Genomic DNA, 22,011 nt, shown 5'->3' on the forward strand with positions numbered 1-22,011 from the left:
TAATAATAAAAGAGTAAATTTTACACCGTGAAAAGATGAAGAAATGAAAAAACTTACTGACGTTTTGGACGCTATAGTCCTTCGTTGGAGTAAAAGTTATTTGAATTTATTTAAAGAAAATGCAAGTTTTTCAAAGTTACCTATATCCAAACATTGAAAAACTTTGGACAAGGAGTTAGTGTATTTATTGTGATACTTCCCATGTTGATCACCAGTGTAGCTTGGACAAAAGCCGCCTCAATAATGCTATTGACCGTTTTCTCAAGATTGCGTGCGCATCCAATTTAAGGAACTTGGCGGGCCACGATACCAGAACACAAGTATTATCCTGCATTGCTATGAATCTTTTTACGACAAGAAATCATAAAATCGATTATTCTCCTCTTTGAATATAAAACTGGCTTCCTCAATTTTACTGAATTTGCGTTTTTCAGTTTTGTGGTCCCGTCAAGTGGGATGCACTCGCAACCCTGAGAAAACGGTCCTCAGCAGGCTACCCCACATATTCTCTGTTGGGATCCCTGTTTTAACTTTATGGCAGTAGAGAAGAACTACGAATGCCACAGGAAGCCCAAGGAGCAAAAAGAATCAATGAGACGGCTTGCCTTGGCGACAGGAGATTTTTCTCAATATCATATTTCTCGTTGTCGGTATTTCATTGGCCATTGGATTTGTCATTGATTAGCGTGCATCATCTAGTTTTGGGTGCACGCGGGAGGCTGCCAAGCATGAATGAGGCGCAACAAGAGTCGTATGAGGCGTAGCATATGCTATTATGATAGTGTTCTATATGGCAATTTATTCTAAATCAATGCGTAATTTTGTAAAACAATCAGCGCGCACCCATCACCAATGGAGAGGTTGGCATTTCCGCGCGTATTCAGATTAGAATTCTTAAGAAAATTCCCGCGCAAATAGCACTCTCGACTCTGCTCTCGACCCTAGGGTCTTGTCATTTTTACTGCGCATGCTCGACGAAATGGCGCAAATGGTAGAGGTGTTTGCGAATCTCGTACCCAGAACCTGCGTTTCTTCTGGCCTGCGGCAAAGAACGAGGCATAATCCATTTGTGGTGCATCCGCAGTTTTCCGGAGGTGAAACATAATTAATGAAAATCATGCTTTCAAACCTGCTTTCAAACAGAGTTCTATGTTTACTTCCGGAAAAAAAAAAGAATACAGGAACATTTTTTATGGGCAAGTCTTTGAGCGTATGCGCTCTAATACCGGAAATTCAAGAAATCCTGGTCTCAAAAAAATGGATTATACCAGAGCCATCGTTCATCGCCACAGGCTAGAAGAAACGCAGGCTCTGGGTATGAGATTGAGTTGTTTGTTGGTTCTCTCCTGTGCTTCGAGGGTTTTCCTCCCTCCGTAAAAATCACTTTATAAATTCCAATTCGATCATGAAACAAGAGCCACAAGTTTGTTAGCCACTGGCGATATCAACTGCTACTCTCGTAAAACAAGAAGTATTTTAAATTGGTCTTGTATATATATATTTAATTTAATAAGTGCTGGGGCATGGTACTTTGCTTGGGCTTCCTGTGGAAAAGTAAAATAATAACACAGGAATCCCGCGCAGTAGAACCTGCAGAAGGAATCCAAGATGGCGACCTCCAAGTCCAAGAAGAAGGCGAATACCAAAGCTGTTCTGTCATCTTTGATCGAAACGCTAGACCTGTGTGAGAGCAAAGTAAAAGGTAACGTTGTTCATGTTTTTTTTAAGACTCGTTGATCATTATTTAAAAATTGAATTGCAATCCAATAAAAATCTTGAAGCCAGCTGCTCACAACGTGCAAATTAAGCTTAATGTTAATTAACAAATGATTGTTCGACTGTTTCAACATTGGTAATTTCGTTACTTTGTAGAAAAAATACTTATTTTGTAGAAATAAGATCAAATTTATTTGAAATTATTTTCACCTTAGTAGTATTCAAGGATAATGTCTTTTTGTAATGATTTGTGGTGGTAGGGGGGGAGGGGGTGGGGGGAGGATAATTTCTTAAGAACAGCTTATAGACCACTTACATGTGACATCAAAGTATCTCAATTTGGAGGACAAAACAAAAGAATTTCAATCTCCTGAGAATTGGAAACCTATTGTTATGTCCTCCAAATAGACCCCTTGCATGTGACGTCAAAGCAGCTCAATTTGGAGGACAAAACCAAAAAATTTCAATCTCCTGAGAATTGGAAACCTATTGTTATGTCCTCCAAGTAGCTATTATTACAGTTGAGCCCACAATGAGGAATTCTTTTGTTTTAAGAATCATACAAGTAAGGCTATTGGGTTGACACAACGCTTGTCATCTCACTTGCATCTCATTTGCATACATCCATAATAACTGCTATTCTTTGATTGCATGTTATGTCATCACGGCCTCTCGGGGGAACGTTGGCGCCATTTAACAAAAGATTTCTTATTAGCATCCATTGTTAACGGCACCACAATGGCCACCATGCTTTTGTCTTTGAACTCTCTTGGGAATGCTTTCAGCCCATCAATTGAGCTGCATTCCAACGTGCTGCAAGGGAATTATTTGTATTTTTCATTTTTCTTTAGATGGAAGTCTAGGACAGGTGATGGAAGACCTGGAATACAATTTCTCCATGGAAGACTTTTGGCTTAAATTAGGTATGAGAATAATTTATAGAATTATATCAATCAGCTGAATAAATCTCATGAATCTTATTAGAGTCTACAATGACAGGCAAACATTGCCCGTCATGTGCTGTCAACCAGAGAGTATTCTATTGCTTGGTATCAATCAGCTGAATGAATCTCATGAATCTCATCTAGGCTACGATGGCAGGCAAACACTGCCCATCATCCTTTTACTTGATCTCAGTTTTAATTCTTCAGTTTCATGAATATATGGGTGTCATAGGATTAAGATCTGTAAGGCTTACAATCTATATGCAAGTGTTGTGGTCTCACAAGGCCCTTAGCTTGATCACCAATTTATCAAACTTCAAATATTATCAAAACACTTTAAATCTTGTCAATTCCCTGAAACACTGTACAGTAACTGCTTTTGTGTTTATTTATTAACTGTGTTTATTTTAGGAATGACATTCAGGGCAGTGTCTAAAGAAGCAACAAACCTAGCTGTAATGTTCTTAAAGCCACCAGCTCCATCTGCTGAGGTGAGACTCTTTTGAGATTCTCTTTAGGTCTAATAATAAGCAACGCTCTTATGTTACAATAAATATAATTCTATGTTAACAAACAGTTTAATAATTAACAGATCAAAAACAGTTTTCAGTGTTTGATACTCTGATCAAAACACGCGGGATGTTGAGAGAACACGAGAGGAGCGTAGGAAACCACGACGTGTAGTGGAGTGGTTTCCTAGCTTCTCAAGTGTTCTCTCAACACCCCAAGTGTTTTGATCAGAGTATCAAACATGGAAAACTGTTTTTGATCTGTTTTATAAAATAACAAACACGCCAAAAAACGAAAAAAATACCGTATTATTCTCATGTATTTGTAAAGGATGACGTGAGCATGTTTTGATACCCTCATCAAACATGGTTTTCGACCAATCGTAGCACATGTACTATCCCAATTATTTTATAAACTGCCAATTTAAATGTTTTTTTACTGAAATGTAGGACCTTGAGGGAATGTTAACTGGTTTTGAGACAGCTGTCATTGGTTTGCTTACAGTATTTCATTCTTTACCTTTATCACAAGGTATAGTAAAGCATGTTATTATACTTCTCAGAATCAAAGTTATTAATAGTGTAATCCCCCCCCCTTAATAGTGGTACACTGTAGTACACAGGCAAACTCACAGATAGAACCCTGAAACAACCTCTGGGCTGATCTAAGTCAGGGCATGGCTAACTCACAGGTAGAACCCTGAAACAACCTCTGGGCTGATCTAAGTCAGGGCATGGCTAACTCACAGATCAAACCCTGAAACAACCTCTGGGCTGATCTAAGTCAGGGCACGGCTAACTCACAGATTGAACCCTGAAACAACCTCTGGGCTGATCTAAGTCAGGGCATGGCTAACTCACAGATGAAGTTGGAATTTAGACTCTACTATTCATATGTGATGCTGAGTTTGAAAATCGAACCCGAGACTCCAGAGATGAGAGATGAGTGTACTACCACTACACAACCCTTGATTCCCTTCCAACTTAGTCAAATGCGAGCGCTCATTGGAAGTTCAATTAGAGCGCTCATAATGGGGAGTAGACTCACATGGTACCATTATTCTAAAAAAAAACTATTTTACCTAGATAGATAGATAGATTAGTTTGCATTTGTATAGGTCTTGATATTGTAAAGAGTATAGAGACTCGTTTTATGCGCTTTTAAGTATCTATTATCATTATTATTAAATGCGCTAACTATTGGCCTTCTCATTTTCCAGAATATAACAAAACTCTTTCTTTATTTTAACACAGGGAAAGCTCTTCATAAAAGATTGCAAATAGCCATTGTCAACATTGTACATGATGCTAAACATTTTGTAGATTCTTTAATGAAAGAAGGTTCTAAAAGGTAAGGTTTCGTTATGATGATTATTGATGCGGTTTAGCGGTAAAAAATACACTCGTCTTACTCTTCTTTCGTTTATTTGATTGCATTAGAGAGAGAGAGTTCAAAAAGATGTGTAACTGAAGACGGTTGACGTTGAACTGAAAAATTACTAACTGAGCTTGAGTGAACTTAAGAGGCTGTCTCTGTAAGAACCTCATAACCATTTTGAGTGAAAAAACAGATTTCTTTCAAACTTTGTGTGTGAGTGTGCCCTTCCAAGGTTATTTCCAAAACACATTTTGTTTTGTGTCTCGGCGCTTTTTTGCAAAGTTTCAGGGGGGGTCCCCTTGGGGGCCAAATTAGTCATTTTGACTACTTCTCATTCATGAAATTTGGGCGATGTTTAAAAATTCAGTAATTCCATAACAAATCATCACAACACTAAATCCTTCCATATTATAGTAGACATTTATCTTATGCAAAGATGAGTAGCCTTAAAGTTAAATATGAACTTATTCATATCTAGATATTTTAATTTTACCGACCATCGATAATCGACTTTGGCTAGTTGGCTAAAATATGGCTTAGGAAAAAAAATCAAAACTCAAAAGTTAGACTTCGTAGGACTTTAATATTTGAGTACTGTAGAGATAAAAGGTAGTTCTTACAGAAATTAAAATAATATTTTGCGGCCAGCAGGTTTTGAGAAGTGAACAGGTCGACAAACTTTCAGTATTTTTGAGATTTAATGTATTACAGTCAAAAAGGTGCAAATAGTTTTGAATGCGATTTATCTTTAAATGTTTATAAATTCACTGTTTAAACTGGCCTAATATATTTTAAAAACATTTTAACCACACAAATTGTAAAAAAAACGGTTTTAGAAAACAGTATTGGAATCGAAAGACTGATATCACAACATGCCTTAACTGTAGGGTAAAATGCTGTATACTGTCATAAAATACAACGATAAGTTCACTTGAAATAAATAATTGTAAATTATTTGCACGATGCACAAACATCAATCGATGAACAAATCACAAGTATATTTGTTCATATTTTGCCTACAACCAAAAAGAAATCCAAATAATCCAGATAAACATGCCTTTGAAAACGAGTCATCATCTGCAGTTGGATACAACTGTCTTGTTGACACATTTAGGCCCAGAAGTATCCACTTTTAGTCTTCAATTTCGTCCTCAGAGAAGTCTTTGAATATAGTAACATAATAAAACATTATTCTTGTAATTTTATCGAGGATAATAGTTTTAAAAAACTGCCTCGTTATTTTCCTGAGTTCATCTTGTAATTACTCTTTTCTAGTAATCTATTAGTGAAAGCCGCTGACCAGCAAAATAGATTCAGCTGTCACACGTGGACTACAGGAAACCCATTCCTTGTTTATTTATTTTTATCTCGAAGCCAGAACTGCCCAATACCACGTCTATGTTTTGGACAGATCCACCAACCAGTGACATTATTGTCATTAACTTAGAATTTTCCTGACCTGGCCAAGATAAGTTAATACTCTGTCAAGTCTTCTCGTGAAAGATGGTACTTTAGAAGATGACCTTGAATATCATCTGTCCATTCCAGTAGTTTTACAAGATTTACCTTCCCTCTAGACTCTTCAACATTTTTATACGCATGAAAACAAACACTCAACATATTCAAACTTTTACCTTACGCATTGGTTTGACAGCTGAATCTATTTTGCTGGTCAGCGGCTTTCACTAATAGATTACTAGAAAAGAGTAACTACAAGATGAACTCAGGAAAATAACAAGGCAGTTTTTTGGTTGTAGGCAAAATATGAACAAATATACTTGTGATTTGTTCATCGATTGATGTTTGTGCATCGTGCAAATAATTTACAATTATTTATTTCAAGTGAACTTATCGTTGTATTTTATGACAGTATACAGCATTTTACCCTACAGTTAAGGCATGTTGTGATATCAGTCTTTCGATTCCAATACTGTTTTCTAAAACCGTTTTTTTACAATTTGTGTGGTTAAAATGTTTTTAAAATATATTAGGCCAGTTTAAACAGTGAATTTATAAACATTTAAAGATAAATCGCATTCAAAACTATTTGCACCTTTTTGACGTAATACATTAAATCTCAAAAATACTGAAAGTTTGTCGACCTGTTCACTTCTCAAAACCTGCTGGCTGCAAAATATTATCTTAATTTCTGTAAGAACTACCTTTTATCTCTACAGTACTCAAATATTATAGTCCTACGAAGTCTAACTTTTGAGTTTTGATTTTTTTTCCTAAGCCATATTTTAGCCAACTAGCCAAAGTCGATTATCGATGGTTGGTAAAATTAAAATATCTAGATATGAATAAGTTCATATTTAACTTTAAGGCTACTCATCTTTGAATAAGATATATGTCTACTATAATATGGAAGAATTTAGTGTTGTGATGATTTGTTATGGAATTATGAATTTTTAAATATCGCCCAAATTTCATGAATGAGAAGTAGTCAAAATGACTAATTTGGCCCCCAAGGGGACCCCCCCTGAAACTTTGCAAAAAAGCGCCGAGACACAAAACAAAATGTGTTTTGGAAATAACCTTGGAAGGGCACACTCACACACAAAGTTTGAAAGAAATCTGTTTTTTCACTCAAAATGGTTATGAGGTTCTTACAGAGACAGCCTCTTAACTTAGTCTAAATTATGCGCATGTTTTAAGTCTGGAAACAAAAGGCGAAAAATGCACATGGGAAAACGTGTAAAATTCCAATCTAGCACTCACAATGATATCACTAATTATACTATTACACTTAAGTAATATAATTATAAACTGTCTACTATATTACTACTGCTGTTGTTGCTACTGCTACTGCTACTGCTACTGCTACTGCTACTGCTACTGCTACTGCTACTGCTGCTGCTGCTACTGCTACTTGTTTTGTTTCATACATTTCAAATGGCATTGAAGTGCTCATCCTAACTCTTATTTCTACTGTACTGAACATAGTTCGCTGGTAGTCAATCATTCAACTGGTGCCATCTGGGAAAGTTGTGATGCCTTCCACAGATTACCTTTAGGTGTGTCTCCTCGTACTTTATTAAAATAAATGTATCATAATATTAATATTATGTAGGAGAGGTAATTTTTTGAGTCTTAAAAAAATACATTACACCCCCAATATTTTATAACCAAATTATTATTTATAATTATTATTTTTGTGCATCTTATTATGCAAGGGTTTATGATTTTCACATGAGTTTTGAGCCGTGTTGTTGGTTGTTCATGTTCATGTTCAAGTCTCTCAAATTACACCATTTTGTTTGGGCTGCAAACTGAAGTTGTATAATTATTAGTGACTAACAGTCCAAGTAAAACAAAAGAAAACAATAATATTAGTGTCTATTACTATTTATCATTTAATTCTGCGAAAAAACAAGGGTGATATGGGAAAAGACCGTGCCTGATATGAGGCCGTATCGGCACTGCTCATTTTGCTCGCGCTGGGTACGATAGGGTTTAGAGAGAGCTTGAGCTTTTCTTTGCAGAATTAAATAATAAACAACTTATCAGTCAGCTATGCATCTGATACGGCTTTGCATTTTAACTGGTCGCTTGTATTTTGGCTCACCTAAAGACTCACCAAAATTACCCTGCTAGCAGAGTCTCACCCGTAGAGGACTTAAAAGGAGACTCTGCTCGCAGGGTACACCAAAATACTCCATGACTTGTAAAAATACACAGCCATATCAGATGCTTAGCCGACTGATAACCTCTATATATCAAAGGGTATTAGTGATATATCTTGGTGTATGCTCATTGACCATCTTAACAGGTGAAGTAAAATCATTCTAGTTTTCCTTCACCTCATGAACATCTTAAAAGTACTAAATATACATCTCATTTTTTACTAGATAACAAGTTTGCTGTTTTGGAAGTATTTATCACATCCTCAGCGCTTGTTAGAGATGCATTAACAGAACTAGACCAGGTTAGTTTTCAGGATTTAATAGATTAAATAGCCCCCAAAAAAGCATTTATATTGTATTACATTTTGGGTAGCTTGGGTGATGTATGCTGCTAATGCATTGTCTTTCACTGCTGTGAGTCCAACACGGGGCCGGGTTGCTGGTTTGAGCCCTGCGGTTGCCACATGTGAATTGAGTTTGTTTGATGTATTGTTCTCTCCTATCCAACGAGGGTTTTTTCCAGGTTCTCTGGTTTTCCTCCCTCCGTAAAAATCAACATGTGACTTGAGTTTATTTAATGTGTTGTTCTCTCCTATCCAACGAGGGTTTTCTCCAGGTTCTCTGGTTTTCCTCCCTCCGTAAAAATCAACATGTGAATTGAGTTTGTTTGATGTGTTGTTCTCTCCTATCCAACGAGGGTTTTCTCCAGGTTCTCTGGTTTTCCTCCCTCCATAAAAATCAACATGTGAATTGACTAATAGTCACTATTACTCAACCAGAACATTTATTAAACAAAAGACACAAATGGTCTCTTGTGTATTTGTCTTTGTATGATGAATGTTCTGGTTGAGTAATAGCAACTATTAGTCACTAAATAGATACTATTGATGGGTTGCAAGCATTCCCAAGAGAGCCAAAAGGCAAAAGCATGGCGGCCATTGTGGTGCCCTTAACAATGGATGCTAATGATAAATCTTTTGTTAAATGGCACCAACATGGCCGTGATGACGTAACGTGCAATCGAAGAATTAGTTAGTATTTAGTTTGATTTTATATTTGTCAGTATCAGCTTTGTTTTTATTTCATGGTTTTACTGCATGCACTCTATGAACTTGTGCTTTTACCTTAACCATAACAGTTAGGTATAAACGAAAATAGAATGTCTTAGGCCTAGGGAAAACGTCGAACTTTCCATGCACCGTGCTTAATTACATCAAAAAATGCAGCCTCATTATCACCTGATATCCATTGTTTTTAATGAGTTCGGTGCATGGAAAGTTCGACGTTTGCCCTAGGCCTTAGGGTTAATATGTTTGTTCCTAGATTCAGTCCTCCAATGGACATCATAACACAAATGCCTTACATGATGTAGAGGAAGATGATACTGTGAATGAACAAGGATGGTCGGAGAAGGAAGCTTATTTAATACCCCCCTGTGTCGGCATGGTTAAGGTAACAAAATTTATAAATTAATAACCATCAAGAGAGAATTCTTTTCGTATTCAAGCAGCAAGCGCCAAAAACTATTTTCTTTAAGAAAGACTGTCATACAAGGCTAAAATCTCGTTATTCAGAAAGTTTAACTTGTTTGGAAGTGGAGATGACTGATGAAAGTGGAATCAAAGTGTTGACCCAATGCAAAAATGTTATTCGAAAATGAGGTTTAGGCCTTCATTTGCTTATTTCCTATATATTTTATATAAAAAAGCCTGACAAAGCTACATTCTAACACAAATGCAACAAAACATCTTTGTACAATTGAAAATACCGCTTCAAACAGGCATTTTATCATAGTACATCAGTCTCTAACTGTTTAAAAAAGGTTTTGAGTGTTAACCCAAAACGAAAATTGGATCAAAACTCATATAAAAGTCTCGTTTTTGGCACTTTTTTCATTATTGTTCTTAATATATAATCATCAATGAAATATCTATTTTTCTCTATTACTAATAAGTGATATCTTCACTTGTGAAAATAACACCATTAGTAAGAATTCTTAGGAGTAGCCCTAATCAAAATAAATCAATATTTTCCCATTACAGACCATGTGTCATTCACTAGAGTATCATTCCTTTGTTTAACGGTTGTGCATGAGAAGACACATGAATGTGGATACAACACATACAAAGAATCTTATTCTCAAGGGAATGACACATGGTCTGAAATGGGAAAAATTTCATATCCAAGTGGATTTGGTCCATTGCATTAAATAGTAAAAATCTGCTACAATTGTATTTCAGCCAAAAATATAAGGGGTGGGGGGGGGGGGGGGGGATACAGCCCCCCTTTGCCCCGATCCACCCCGAAAACTACATAGGTTAACCTGTTAGTAACAGTATTTTTATACTGTGAGTATCCCTAGGGGAATCATATAGGAAAACTTAGGAAAAAAAAATATGTATTCATCTTGTACCCATGACTTGACTTCCATTAGGCTTGTCGATCATGCCTCAAAAAGATCTCTGATGCTATAAAGACTAATGGAAAAACAACCTCACTGGAGCAGATAAATGAAATGGATGAAGTTGCTATCATTGTTACTACTGTTAGTCCCAAGTAAGTTTTCAAGAGCTTACCTCTCATCTCCTCTCCTCCCCTTTCTTCTCTTCTTCTCTTCTGTTCTGTTCTGTTCTGTTCTCTTCTGTTCTGTTCTGTTCTGTTCTGTTCTGTTCTGTTCTCTTCTCTTCTCTTCTCTTCTGTTCTCTTCTGTTCTCTTCTGTTCTCTTCACTTCTCTTCACTTCTCTTCACTTCTCTTCACTTCTCTTCACTTCTCTTCACTTCTCTTCACTTCTCTTCACTTCTCTTCACTTCTCTTCACTTCTCTTCTTCACTTCTCTTCACTTCTCTTCACTTCTCTTCACTTCTCTTCACTTCTCTTCACTTCTCTTCTCTTCTCTTCTCTTCTCTTCTCTTCTCTTCTCTTTAAACTTCCTCAAATCTACGATTGAGACTTCTTATGAACCAAATATTTTGTCTTAACGTAGGGTTGATGATCTGGTTAGTGGCTTGTATGCACCGTTAAATCACAACAATCTCAGTGAAAATGTAAGTTTAGTATTAAAACATAGTACATCCCGGCAACTCCCATAGCTGGAATAATCGAACAACTTGAAAACGTAGAAGTAATATTTTTTGAAGTCAGATTTCCATCCATTTGTACACTCACATGATATCGAAATATGTTGGAAGTTTCATGGTAATAGACAATGATTTTTACCTGAATCCGATAGGGGAAAGATTGGAAAAAATCTTTTTTGCACGCTTCATGTATTTTAATGTAATGCGATTCCGTCAGCTTTTCAAATTCAGTATACGTCATCTCTAGCCAATCAGCGCACGTATTTACGATGGGCTATAGGATTCAACGTGAAATACGTCATCTCTAGCCAATCAGCGCTCGTATTTACGATGGGCTATAGGATTCAACGTGAAATACGTCATCTCTAGCCAATCAGCGCTCGTATTTACGATAGGCTATAGGATTCAACGTGAAATACGTCATCTCTAGCCAATCAGCGCGATTCTCTAGAAAATATATAGGTATGGAAATATCAGGGTTCGTGCTACTCCTTGAAATCCTTGAAAAGTCCTTGAATTGAAAACACGTTTTTAAATGCACTTGAAAAGCCCTTGAAAATAGGGGAAAACGCCAAAACTCCTGGAATACTCCTTGAATTTAATGCGAACTTAATGTTATTTCTAACTTTCCTTTTGAAATAAATAACGATTAAATTTGAAAATTGAAGAGTTTCTGGTTGCTTGTTTACTGGTTGGTTGCGTGTCATGATCGTTTTTTATTGGTGGACGTGGCCCCGGCTGAATTAGCTGCACTGTAACATTGAATCAATGTTTAAACCACGTTCTAATACAAAAAACTTTGTCCTTCAAAATCGAATTTTTGTGCTTGAAAAGTGCTTAAAAAGTCCTTGAATTTTGTAACGAAAATGTAGCATGAACCCTGAAATATGCTGGAAGTTGCCTAGCACTGGGTGTGTGAGCCAGCATACCCCTCCCCACTACCACCCCCACGGGAAACAAGACTAGGAAGGATGTCATATATGACATATTGTTTATTTTACCATTAGATTAATCAATTGGCTGATATTTTAGTTAACCTGCTTGAAAAATCAAGGTAAGTTCCTTTTTTTGTTTTAGTTTCTTTTTTTTCATTGTCTGTCGATGTTTTTTTCTCTATTTCCGTCCCAATTTCAATTCAGTTCTTATTTTGAAGCTGAAAATCCCGCTATTTTTTGTTTTACTTTCTGCTTTCTTTTTCTTTTTAGCAAACTTTTTTCAATTTTAACCTTTTTAAAAGCGTTTTCCTTTCTTTCTTTTCAGAGACTCTCAATTTACACTAGAAGCTGACAATTCTTGGTTAGATTTTCTGAAGAAAGCCGTCGAACACAACAAGACGAAGTCTGTAACAATTATTGCACAAGGATTTGAGTCTTAACTCAAATTAGAAAATAGGGCAAATTCTTTTAAATATGACTTGAAACTATTTCAAAAACTCAGTGTAAATATTCGTAAAAAATTTTTGGGAAAGAAAGACGCAGGCAGAATGATAACTGACGACTGTGCCAACTGTAGTGAAAGTTCGAAAGAAGGCGAAGAAAAACCTTAGGTATTTTGAGAAAAATAAACGAAAAGGCGAAAATAATCTATCGATGATCAAATTAGTAAATGTATCCGTAATTTTAAAGTAGATTTGCCGCAAAGATTTGTTTTTTTTTGAATAAAAAATGCTGTCTTATTCCACTAATTATGGTGAGCTTAATTGTTAACTGCAAGTACGCGTCGGAAGGTGTACTTGTACGTGTTAAAAACACAGCTGAATAAACAGCTACTTAAGAATCGAAATTTTATTGAACAAATAGATACAAAACATTTTTAAAGCCTTACAATTGTTAAATTAATTAATCTATTAATTGAAAAAGCTCTTCTAAAATTGGAGCGTCTGTTCAGGAAGCTTCCAGAACTTTCTTCCGTGTTTTTCATTTAACTTTCCCTTTTTCAATGTTCAATATAATTCAAATTCTTCATTGTTTGTTTGCCTTCCTCTCTCCTGAAGAGTTGATAGAAAACAAGATAAAATCACATTAGTTGTCTTTTTGACTTTAAATTTTGGGATGACATTCGATGTATGAACACTGTGGAAAGTGGTCTTATTTATTACATCCTTTATACTTTCTCGTCATGGTCTTATAGCTTTCGACGCAGTCCAAACTAGTTCCAAAACTAGTCGTCATCGACGTCTTATAGTTTTGACATTTTGAACTTGTCAAAACTTTATAAGAACTAAAAGCATGATTTTCCCTCTAAAACCAAAGAATAATAACATACAACATGGAAGATTTTTAAAGATTTTTTGCCAGAGTTTTGACAACTATTAGACATGTTTTTTTCGAATTTATCTTCAACATGGAACTAACACTATGATATTTTATTTTTTAAACCTTGGATTAACTACTTGCAAAGTTAAAAGTCAACATGAAAGGTTTTCTTCAAATATTTTTTATCCATTTAGTGTTCCTCACAATTTTTTCGAAGATTCATCGTTCCTACCTCTGCGATTTCATCTTGAAATGGTCTTCTTTCGTTCAGTAGTTCATCTTCATTTAAAATTATTTCTCTTTGTTTCTGGTTTTAAAAATGCAGGGGGTTAATAAGAAGTAATTGGTAAAATGAACTTTTAAGACATAAAATGTTATATAAAAATTCAAATCTTAATTAATTAAATTATTACAAGCCAAAGTTTTTAACATTAAACAATGGAATTCTTGTAATCTTTTATTTTAACAGTTTTACTCTTTTTTGCACAGCATAAAACTTCAAACTAAGCGGAATTTCTCGTTCAGGATTCGAAATCCCACAAAAAGTATTTTTTTAAATAAATTATTACGTTAAGCAATGGAATTCTCGTAAAAAGAATTAATAGTCTTACTCTCTTTTGCACAAAACAAAAAACAAAAAAACTGACTTTGAATTAAGCGAAAATTTTTTCAAGATTCGAAATCCCACAAAAATGGAACTCTTTTTTTTAGAAAATCTTTCTTTTAAACTTAAGATCATTTCAAAATACTTTCTATTGGGATTTACTATACCAGCGTTCGACGACAAAGTCTTCGATGTACGATTTTTGCATTGCCATGACAGAGTCCTCCAGCCAGTCCACAGTTTTCTTTTATCAACAAAAACAACGCAATGACCAAATACAGGACGAAAACTCTTTGACAAATCATTGATAACGACTACAATTTAAACTTTAAAACCTACAATATTTTTTTTAGACTTAGGATAAGGCTTTCGAAAATAGTTTTGGCTTCAAGAGTATTTATAGAGTTCAAAGTCTTTTAACACCTGTATTGAAGGTAGAGGAAGCAGGAAGTGCATATTCTTTCTAAAAGCGTCTCTCAATATAAGAAAAAAGCTTATTTTCTGTTATTGTAACTGGTTATTAATTAATAACTGTAGGAAGGAAGAGAGTTGTGGCGCGTTGCATCTGAACAAGAAGTGGATTGCCAAACAAGAGGTTTAGTCGAGTATTTTGAAACCAAATTTGATGTTTTTCGTCAGCCTTAAAATGCTTTTCAAACCGTAAATATTTCGAGTTCTAGGCGAAAAAGAAGAAGAAAAAACCAAACCAAAAAAAAAAAAAAAAAAAAAAAAAAACGTGAATAAAGATAACATATCTAAATTACTATAAACGAGTTTTTTGCTTTTTTTTAAAAAAAGTCTATAGCAAGAGCTTCTATAATTTGATAACTTGGAGAGAATGTTTTTTATTAAGTATCCGCTGAATGAACAATAGGTTAATCTTTTTAACTTATAATGTATCTTTAAAAGCACTTAAGACTGTTGCGAAACGGGGAGTTTTTGATGAAAAGGATACTAAGAATGACAGCTGAATAAACTCGTGGAAAATAGTCTTCGAAAAAATTGAACCTGCTCTTATGAACGGAGACATTGAAGGAAGAAAATCAATTCTTGGCTACAGTAAAGTTGCTTGTGTGTGTGTGAGGAAAAAAGAAGACAGAAAAGGAGAAAAATAATGAGAAGGAGAACGACAACGAGAAATTTTGCCCCTGGAAAAAGCCATCCCTTTAATGCATTTGTTTGCAATTTTGAAAAATTATCCCTTAAAAACTATAATCTTATTTTTTCAGCTTTTTCGATTGCATTTTAAGTTTGTAGAGCCTATTAAACACGTATCTAGCCGTTACCATATACGTAAATGATATATTTAATCAGACCGAGTTAAGAGAGAAATTTGGGTAAAGCACTGGAATGGCTTCTCGGGAAGATTTGGTAAAACACTTGAATTGGTTTTCCATGAAGTAGTATTTGCTTTAAACGAACTTCTTATAACCACTCATAAAAGCTCTCTAGGTTTCAAATAAATGTCGATAAAACGATAGAGGAACAAATCCTTAATAAAACCCGGGTTGACAACCAAAAAATAGAGGACCATATAAAAAAAGTCTATAAGTATCGAATAAAATGAATAAAACTTCAACGAAGGACTATAGCGTCCTAAACGTCAGTAAGTTTTTTCATTTCTTCATCTTTTCACGGTGTAAAATTTACCCTTTTATCATTACTGTTTCATTAGAAACACCGACGCAGCTCACACTAGTTTTTAGCTAGTTTATATCTCTTCTGAGAATTTCACGGCTTTTCTTTCTTACACAAGCAATGCTTCTAGTAAAGCTTCTGAAGTAAATTTTATGGCGAAATTGCATTGACATATTTTCGCTATAGTGAATAAAAAGCACTTTATTTTTTGCCCTATTAATATAATTGGTCTAATTTTATTTGTAATATGTCTCATAAAAACTACTTCCAAAGTTGTTCTTGGGAAAATATTTATTCTCCACTTCAAAACAATAGGCTGTGGTTTCTTAAGTTGAAAGGCTTCATTTCATTGAGCAAACTCGCTAAAACGTTTTTCTTTTTTCCCCTCTTTCCTTAATTTCCTTTTTATCTTACTGTCCACCTTCGCTAAGCAAAGTAATCCCTCTGTGTTTTTTCTACAAAAAATTATAACCCCAGTAACTATAAAGCCAGGATTCTTGTCAATGTTCTGAACAGTATATCGAACTCTACGGTACTTGGATCTGAATTAAAAATGGTCGCGTCAAAAACCTTTGCCATCGTTGCAGTTCTCCTAACAGTTTTAGCGTCTTTGGTTGTTCCAAATCTTGCTTATGCGGGAGGTGGATGCAGAAAATTTGCAAGGAATTTTGACAAAGAGGCAACATTAGGAGAAAAGCGTGCTTTCCATGTGCTTCGAAAGAGATGGTCTGTTCTCGTGTGCGACCCTCCCGGTAAAAAATCTATTGACGAGGTTAGAGAAATCGTAAATCTGCCATTGCAAACACGAAGAATCTCTTTTACTTGCACCTATATGTGTAAATGTGAATTCAAGATGACGATTCTTCCAGCAACAACTTCGTTATCTTGCTAAATAAGCGTCATATAGTTAAACTAAGTGTTGCTGGAAGAGCCGCCATTTTGAATTCACATTTACACATATAGATGCGAGTAAAAGAGATGTTGTTCTAGCTGTTGTTGCTGCTGCTGTTATTTCCCTCGTTCTTTCGTGAAGCTGGGATATTCTTCGTCAAGTTTATTATTTGTTGACTTGCTTTCTATATTCTCTTTTAGGTCAGAGAATATCAAATAAGGTTTTAAAAACGACGCAAGAATGAAGAAAAGTCTGTTGTCAGAATAATGTTCACGTCTTCATCTTTGATTGCGATAACTAAAATATTTTAAAACGCCACAGATTAAAAAAAATGTATGCTATTTTAAATTAGTTAGAAGTGTTTAAAAAACATAATCATTATAATAAAAAAATATTTAAAAACTTTGTCAAAAATGATCAGATTTTGTGTAAAATTCAGAAAGATCCCAGAACGCTCAAATGGCTTTCATTAATTGTTTTATTATTAATGCTATGCTGCTATTTTTTAAGAAAGTTTATGAAAAACAAGCAAGTGAATAAGAAGAAAACTTACTGTAAATACCGTGGGAAAAAAAAAAAAAAAAGAAAAAAAGAAAAAGGAATCGTTTTGATGTTTCGGACTTTAGTTCTTCGTCGGAGTGAAAGATAACTGTAACGAAGTGAAGTTATGGCAGAGACTTTGGCAGAATTCATCGAAAGAAATTTTTCGCTATCGACACCACAAACATGACCGCAATGATTTAGTTCAGTTAAAACAATGTAAAATGAATGTTTGGATTGGGACGCTTTGTTCTCAAAAACAATTTTTGGGTTTTAGTCATTTTACTTTTACCTACAAAGAAGGAAACGCAAAGTCAACTAAATTGTAATTTTCTGAGCCATTTCTTAACTATCTTGATAAAGAAAACGCGTTTTGGCACATTTGACCTGAAGTAAATTACGATTTTCTAAGAGCAAAAAATTAGCCAACAAAAGCTCTTGAAGCATTTTAGTGGCTTCACAAAGGAAACTTTTTATCCCACATGAATTTTGAACCCAGTGAACTTGTTTTCTTGTAACTTTTTAATGTGAAATACGTAAGTCTTTGTTCTCTCCATACTTCTGCAACTGAAATTGCCATAAACTGTTTTCAGACGTTGATACACTATATGTATACATGAAACGAAGCGAGCGACAATCGTACTGCTTCTGTGAGCCTTTAAGTTTTTACGAACATGTTCCTTATTTTCAAATGCTTTATTATTTAATTTGAGTAAGACAAGCGACGCAATAGTCATTGGACTGTGAAGTACATCTGCCGCATTTTGCCGCGCAGAGGCGGGAAGACTTCACATGCAGATGCGGGGGCGTCTTTTGCATGCATGCGCGTCACCGACAGCATCACCATTAGACCAACCAAGAAAAACATTTGAAAACTCGATACAAATTCCTTCCTATCTTCGATAAGTCCACAATATGTCCTAAGAAATATGCAGAATTATGAATGATCTTGCAACCTTAGATACTGAAAAAGTTTTGATAGAGAGGTATAGAAACAGTCTAAAGCTTTGCAACGAAAGAGGACGCGACGCGATAGTCATCGGACTATGAAGTGCATCTCGTGAAACAAAGCCGAGGTTTGCCGCGCAGAGGCGGGATGCCATCACATGCACAGGTGGGGGCGTCTCTTGCCGGCATGCACGTCACCGACAGCATCATCATCATAGACCAAACTCGAAGGAAAAAACTGTTGCAAACTGGATACAAATTTCTTCCTATCTTAGATAAGACGCCACAATTTGTCCTAAGAAACACAGAAGTTGAAATATGCAAAATTATGAATGATCTTGCAAAGTTAGATCTTGATAAACGTTTGACGGTGAGGTATAAAAATTGTCCAAAGCTTCGCAACAAAAACGCGACGCCATAGAGCATTTTCACGTGACGTCCAAGCGGCCATGTTGGCGTACCAAAACACATACATTTTCTATCCTCGGGGAATTTAACTCTGTCTTAATACGAAAACTGTGCAGAAAGTTTCTATTCTTTGGTACACCAACATGGCTGCCTTCTCACGGGAGAGAAAACGACGCTCTATGAGCATTGGACTGTGAAGTATATCTGGTAAAACAAAGCCGAGGTTTGCCGCGTAATCCCATTGTTTCCACGGCAGTCCGCAGTAAGCATATAAATGATGCATACCTCATCGGATTCTTCATCATTCGTTGATTGATAACGTTACTAGAGCTAACACTGAAGATCATCATGTCTGGCCCTGTCACAGAAAAGAAATTGCCTGAGCATCCTAAATACACCGAGATGGTAAAAACAGCGATTTCTACCTTGAAGGAACGCAACGGATCGTCCCGCCAAGCCATCGAGAAGTACATTAAAGCCAACTACAAGGTCGGGGACAACTGTGGTCATCATCTGAAGATGGCGCTCAAGAGAATGAGCGAGAAAGGAACCCTTGTCCACACCAAGGGTGTTGGTGCTTCTGGATCCTTCAAACTGAACAAGGCCGTTAAAGAAGAGAAACCAAAGAAGAAACCAGCGAAGAAGCCCGTTGCTAAGAAACCTGCCAAGAAACCCGCCGCCGAGAAAGCCAAGAAGCCTAAATCACCGGCAAAGAAGGCAGCCAAGTCTCCCAAGAAGGCAAAGAAAGCAGCTGCTGAAAAGCCAAAAAAAGCAACTGCTGAAAACCCAAAGAAAGCAGCCAAGAAGCCTGCTGCTAAAGCCAAGCCAGCTAAGAAGCCAGCAGCTAAAAAACCGCCAAGAAGACAGCCAAGAAACCCGCGGCAAAGAAGGCAGCCAAATCTCCCAAGAAGTAAAGCGTAATACACGCTATTAAACAATCAAACGGCTCTTTTAGGAGCCACCACATAAAATAAAGCAAGACCTATATGCTTTGAATGCTTGCTCTAAGGACCTCTAAGGAAAGATGCATGTATTTGAAAAGGATTCATGCAATAACATGGTATATCCTGCTTGCAACCGAACGTCACTGTTGTTTAAGTCGGGCTGTACGCAGGCTGTAATTACATCAAACAAACATGTCTTAAGCCTTGTTCTTACTAGCGACGCATTCAGACGCAACAATTAACCTTTTTCAAGTTACAAATTAACACTTTTCTCCTTGATTACAGACTTATTTACTACAGGACTAGCCTCATATCAGTGTCTAAATATTTACAAATACCACGGTAAAGTAAAGAATACACAACTTTAACAAAACAAACACTTTGAAATTCCACGGACCTTAACTGAAAAACGTGAATATTCTTCACAAAGTCGAGGCTAACCCTGAAGGCGTTCGCTGGGCTGCCTGTATCATGTACAGCCGAAGAAGGTTGCAATGTTAGCCAAAAGATAAACGAATGTTTTGACAGAAAAGAATGATTTCGTATAACTCGTCTAAGACAATCTTCTCCCTTAAGGTGTTCTCTACGTAACTTTTAAATATTTGCAGGTTCTGCTCTTTTTAGGCCACAAAATAAATAGTTTTGCTTTATGCATGTCACACAACTCGCGAATTTGATATTGCGTCATGACGCAACAAGATCCAATATCCCAATGTTCTCAGTCACAATCACCAATTAATTTTCTTATCTTTTTACCATCCTTTGTTATTTTATTATTTACTGAGGTGGCTATTTATTGTTCTTGTGAATGCAGAAATTGCGCAATCGTACCCAGAAGTCTTCACAGCACCACCCACTAGTCCTTTGCGGGCATATGATATGGAGATCCAAATGCAGTAAATGTTCTTGTCAGCAAACCTTGCCAATAAAGATGGGAAAGCACAGCTCTACTTTTCGCGGATCGATATTGCTTATTCTTCGTTTTCACGTTACGTCATCGCGGCCATGTTGGTACCATTTAACAAAAGATTTCTCATTAGCATCCATTGTTAACGGTATCACGATGGCCGCCATGTTTTTGTCTTTTAACTCTCTTGGGAATACTTGCAACCATCAATGTCACTGATAAAGTCTGATCAAACTCAACAGGCTTGTAAGCAACCAACTAGGAATAAATCTCTTTCCACTAAAACGAAGATTTAAATCTAATAAAAAATGAATAAAAAAAGAAAAATCTTATGTGGATACGGAGGGATTCGAACCCACCAAAAGAAATAAAAAAAAAACGATCCCACTTTGCCATACCCCGGAGACATCCGCATAGCTGAGGCGGCGTATGGACTTCATTTGAATAGAAATCAGACTTTATACGGGATCTCTTTATCATAAATCCGCAAAGGACTGTTTGGATCATCCCATGAGTTGAACCTAGCGTTTAAGTTGTGACGTATTTCCGGGTTCTACTGCCGATAAAACCGCTAAAATAAAGCGAAAAATGTTTTTAATGGATTAACATTCGCTTGAAACAATTAGTTGGGCAATAAATCCGGTCATGAAGAAAAAGCAAGAAAAATCTTTTTAAAACTGCTTTTCATTTTTGACACGGAAGTCGTTTTTCCATACGATTCACGCTCTTATTCCTCATCAGTTGAAAAATTGAAAGATAACAAGAGATATCAATGGTATGCTTAGCTTATAACTCAGCATCATTAAGGCATGGCTCTCAGATGAAAAACTGATTAGCTATATCATAGCCAGTTTTCTACGAATCTTCCCCAAACTTGGCAAGTTAATGTCTTTTGTGAAAAGAAGGAACCTTAGAGCCTTGGTTACCATGGAAACTAAGTCACGTGACCACAAGGCCGCCATCTTGGATTTTTAAACAAGCCGTTTGTAAACGTACCGAAACATCTTTAAAAGTCATGAAAATGCAGATTACTATTCATATTTACAATGCCTATATGGATCTAATTGGATATCTTGGAAATTATTTTAAGTTTAATTTTTAGAATATTTTCTATTTTTTCCAAAATATTTAAAATATTCTAAAAATTAAACTTAATATAATTTCCAAGATATCCAATTAGATCCATATAGGTATTGCAAATATCAAAAGGAATATGGATTTTCAGGACCTTTGAAGTAGTTTCAATACGATTACAAACGATTTTTTTTAAAAATCCAAGACGGCGGCCTTGTGGTCACGTGACCTGGTTTCCATGGTAACAGATATGCGATTATTGCTTGCGTTGATAAATTACTACTACGAGCCAAATTTGGGAAAGATTCATAGTAAACTGTCGAAGATATGAATAAATAACTGATTTTCCATCACTTCCTCAAAAGAGCCATGCCTTAATGGTGATGAGAATGAGAAAGGTTTATTTTTGACGACTATGATTGTGAAAAATTAAAACGAAAACTGTGAAAAACTTCTGAAAACTTTTCAATAATAGAATAAAACCCATTTGAAAGCCCTTGAATATCCCCGCAAGCTTATTGGATAAAAAGTTTGATTGACATTTGATTT

General features: G+C 35.8%; 1 protein-coding gene, 2 long non-coding RNA genes and 1 pseudogene across 3 annotated transcripts; 3 read left to right on the forward strand and 1 right to left on the reverse strand.

Annotated features, from left to right (window-relative positions):
* The first annotated feature begins 1,170 nt into the window (after positions 1-1,170).
* On the forward strand, positions 1,171-12,936 carry LOC116297350 (cyclin-D1-binding protein 1 homolog). Its single transcript, XM_089034603.1, has 12 exons — positions 1,171-1,702; positions 2,568-2,639; positions 3,072-3,151; positions 3,620-3,701; positions 4,424-4,520; positions 7,494-7,564; positions 8,399-8,475; positions 9,497-9,625; positions 10,608-10,729; positions 11,159-11,219; positions 12,260-12,306; positions 12,513-12,936. The coding sequence occupies exons 1-12, from the start codon at positions 1,609-1,611 to the stop codon at positions 12,625-12,627; spliced, it is 1,047 nt and encodes a 348-aa protein (XP_088890729.1). The 5' UTR covers positions 1,171-1,608; the 3' UTR covers positions 12,628-12,936.
* Positions 12,937-13,018: 82 nt separating this feature from the next.
* On the reverse strand, positions 13,019-14,824 carry LOC148908959 (uncharacterized). The gene is made up of 3 exons (XR_016120563.1): positions 14,279-14,824; positions 13,740-13,814; positions 13,019-13,239 (listed from the first exon to the last, which is right to left on the reverse strand). It is a non-coding gene; the product is annotated as an uncharacterized LOC148908959 (long non-coding RNA).
* A 1,325-nt stretch (positions 14,825-16,149) lies between these two features.
* LOC148908960 (uncharacterized) lies at positions 16,150-17,055 on the forward strand. Its single transcript, XR_016120572.1, has 2 exons — positions 16,150-16,521; positions 16,842-17,055. It is a non-coding gene; the product is annotated as an uncharacterized LOC148908960 (long non-coding RNA).
* Positions 17,056-18,921: 1,866 nt separating this feature from the next.
* Positions 18,922-19,451, forward strand: LOC116297354 (uncharacterized; annotated as a pseudogene).
* Positions 19,452-22,011: the final 2,560 nt, after the last annotated feature.

Source organism: Actinia tenebrosa, unplaced genomic scaffold, assembly GCF_029948245.1.
Source record: "Actinia tenebrosa isolate PJP-AT-01 unplaced genomic scaffold, QUT_ActTen_1.0 PGA_scaffold2__45_contigs__length_23673736, whole genome shotgun sequence".
NCBI lineage: Eukaryota > Metazoa > Cnidaria > Anthozoa > Actiniaria > Actiniidae > Actinia > Actinia tenebrosa.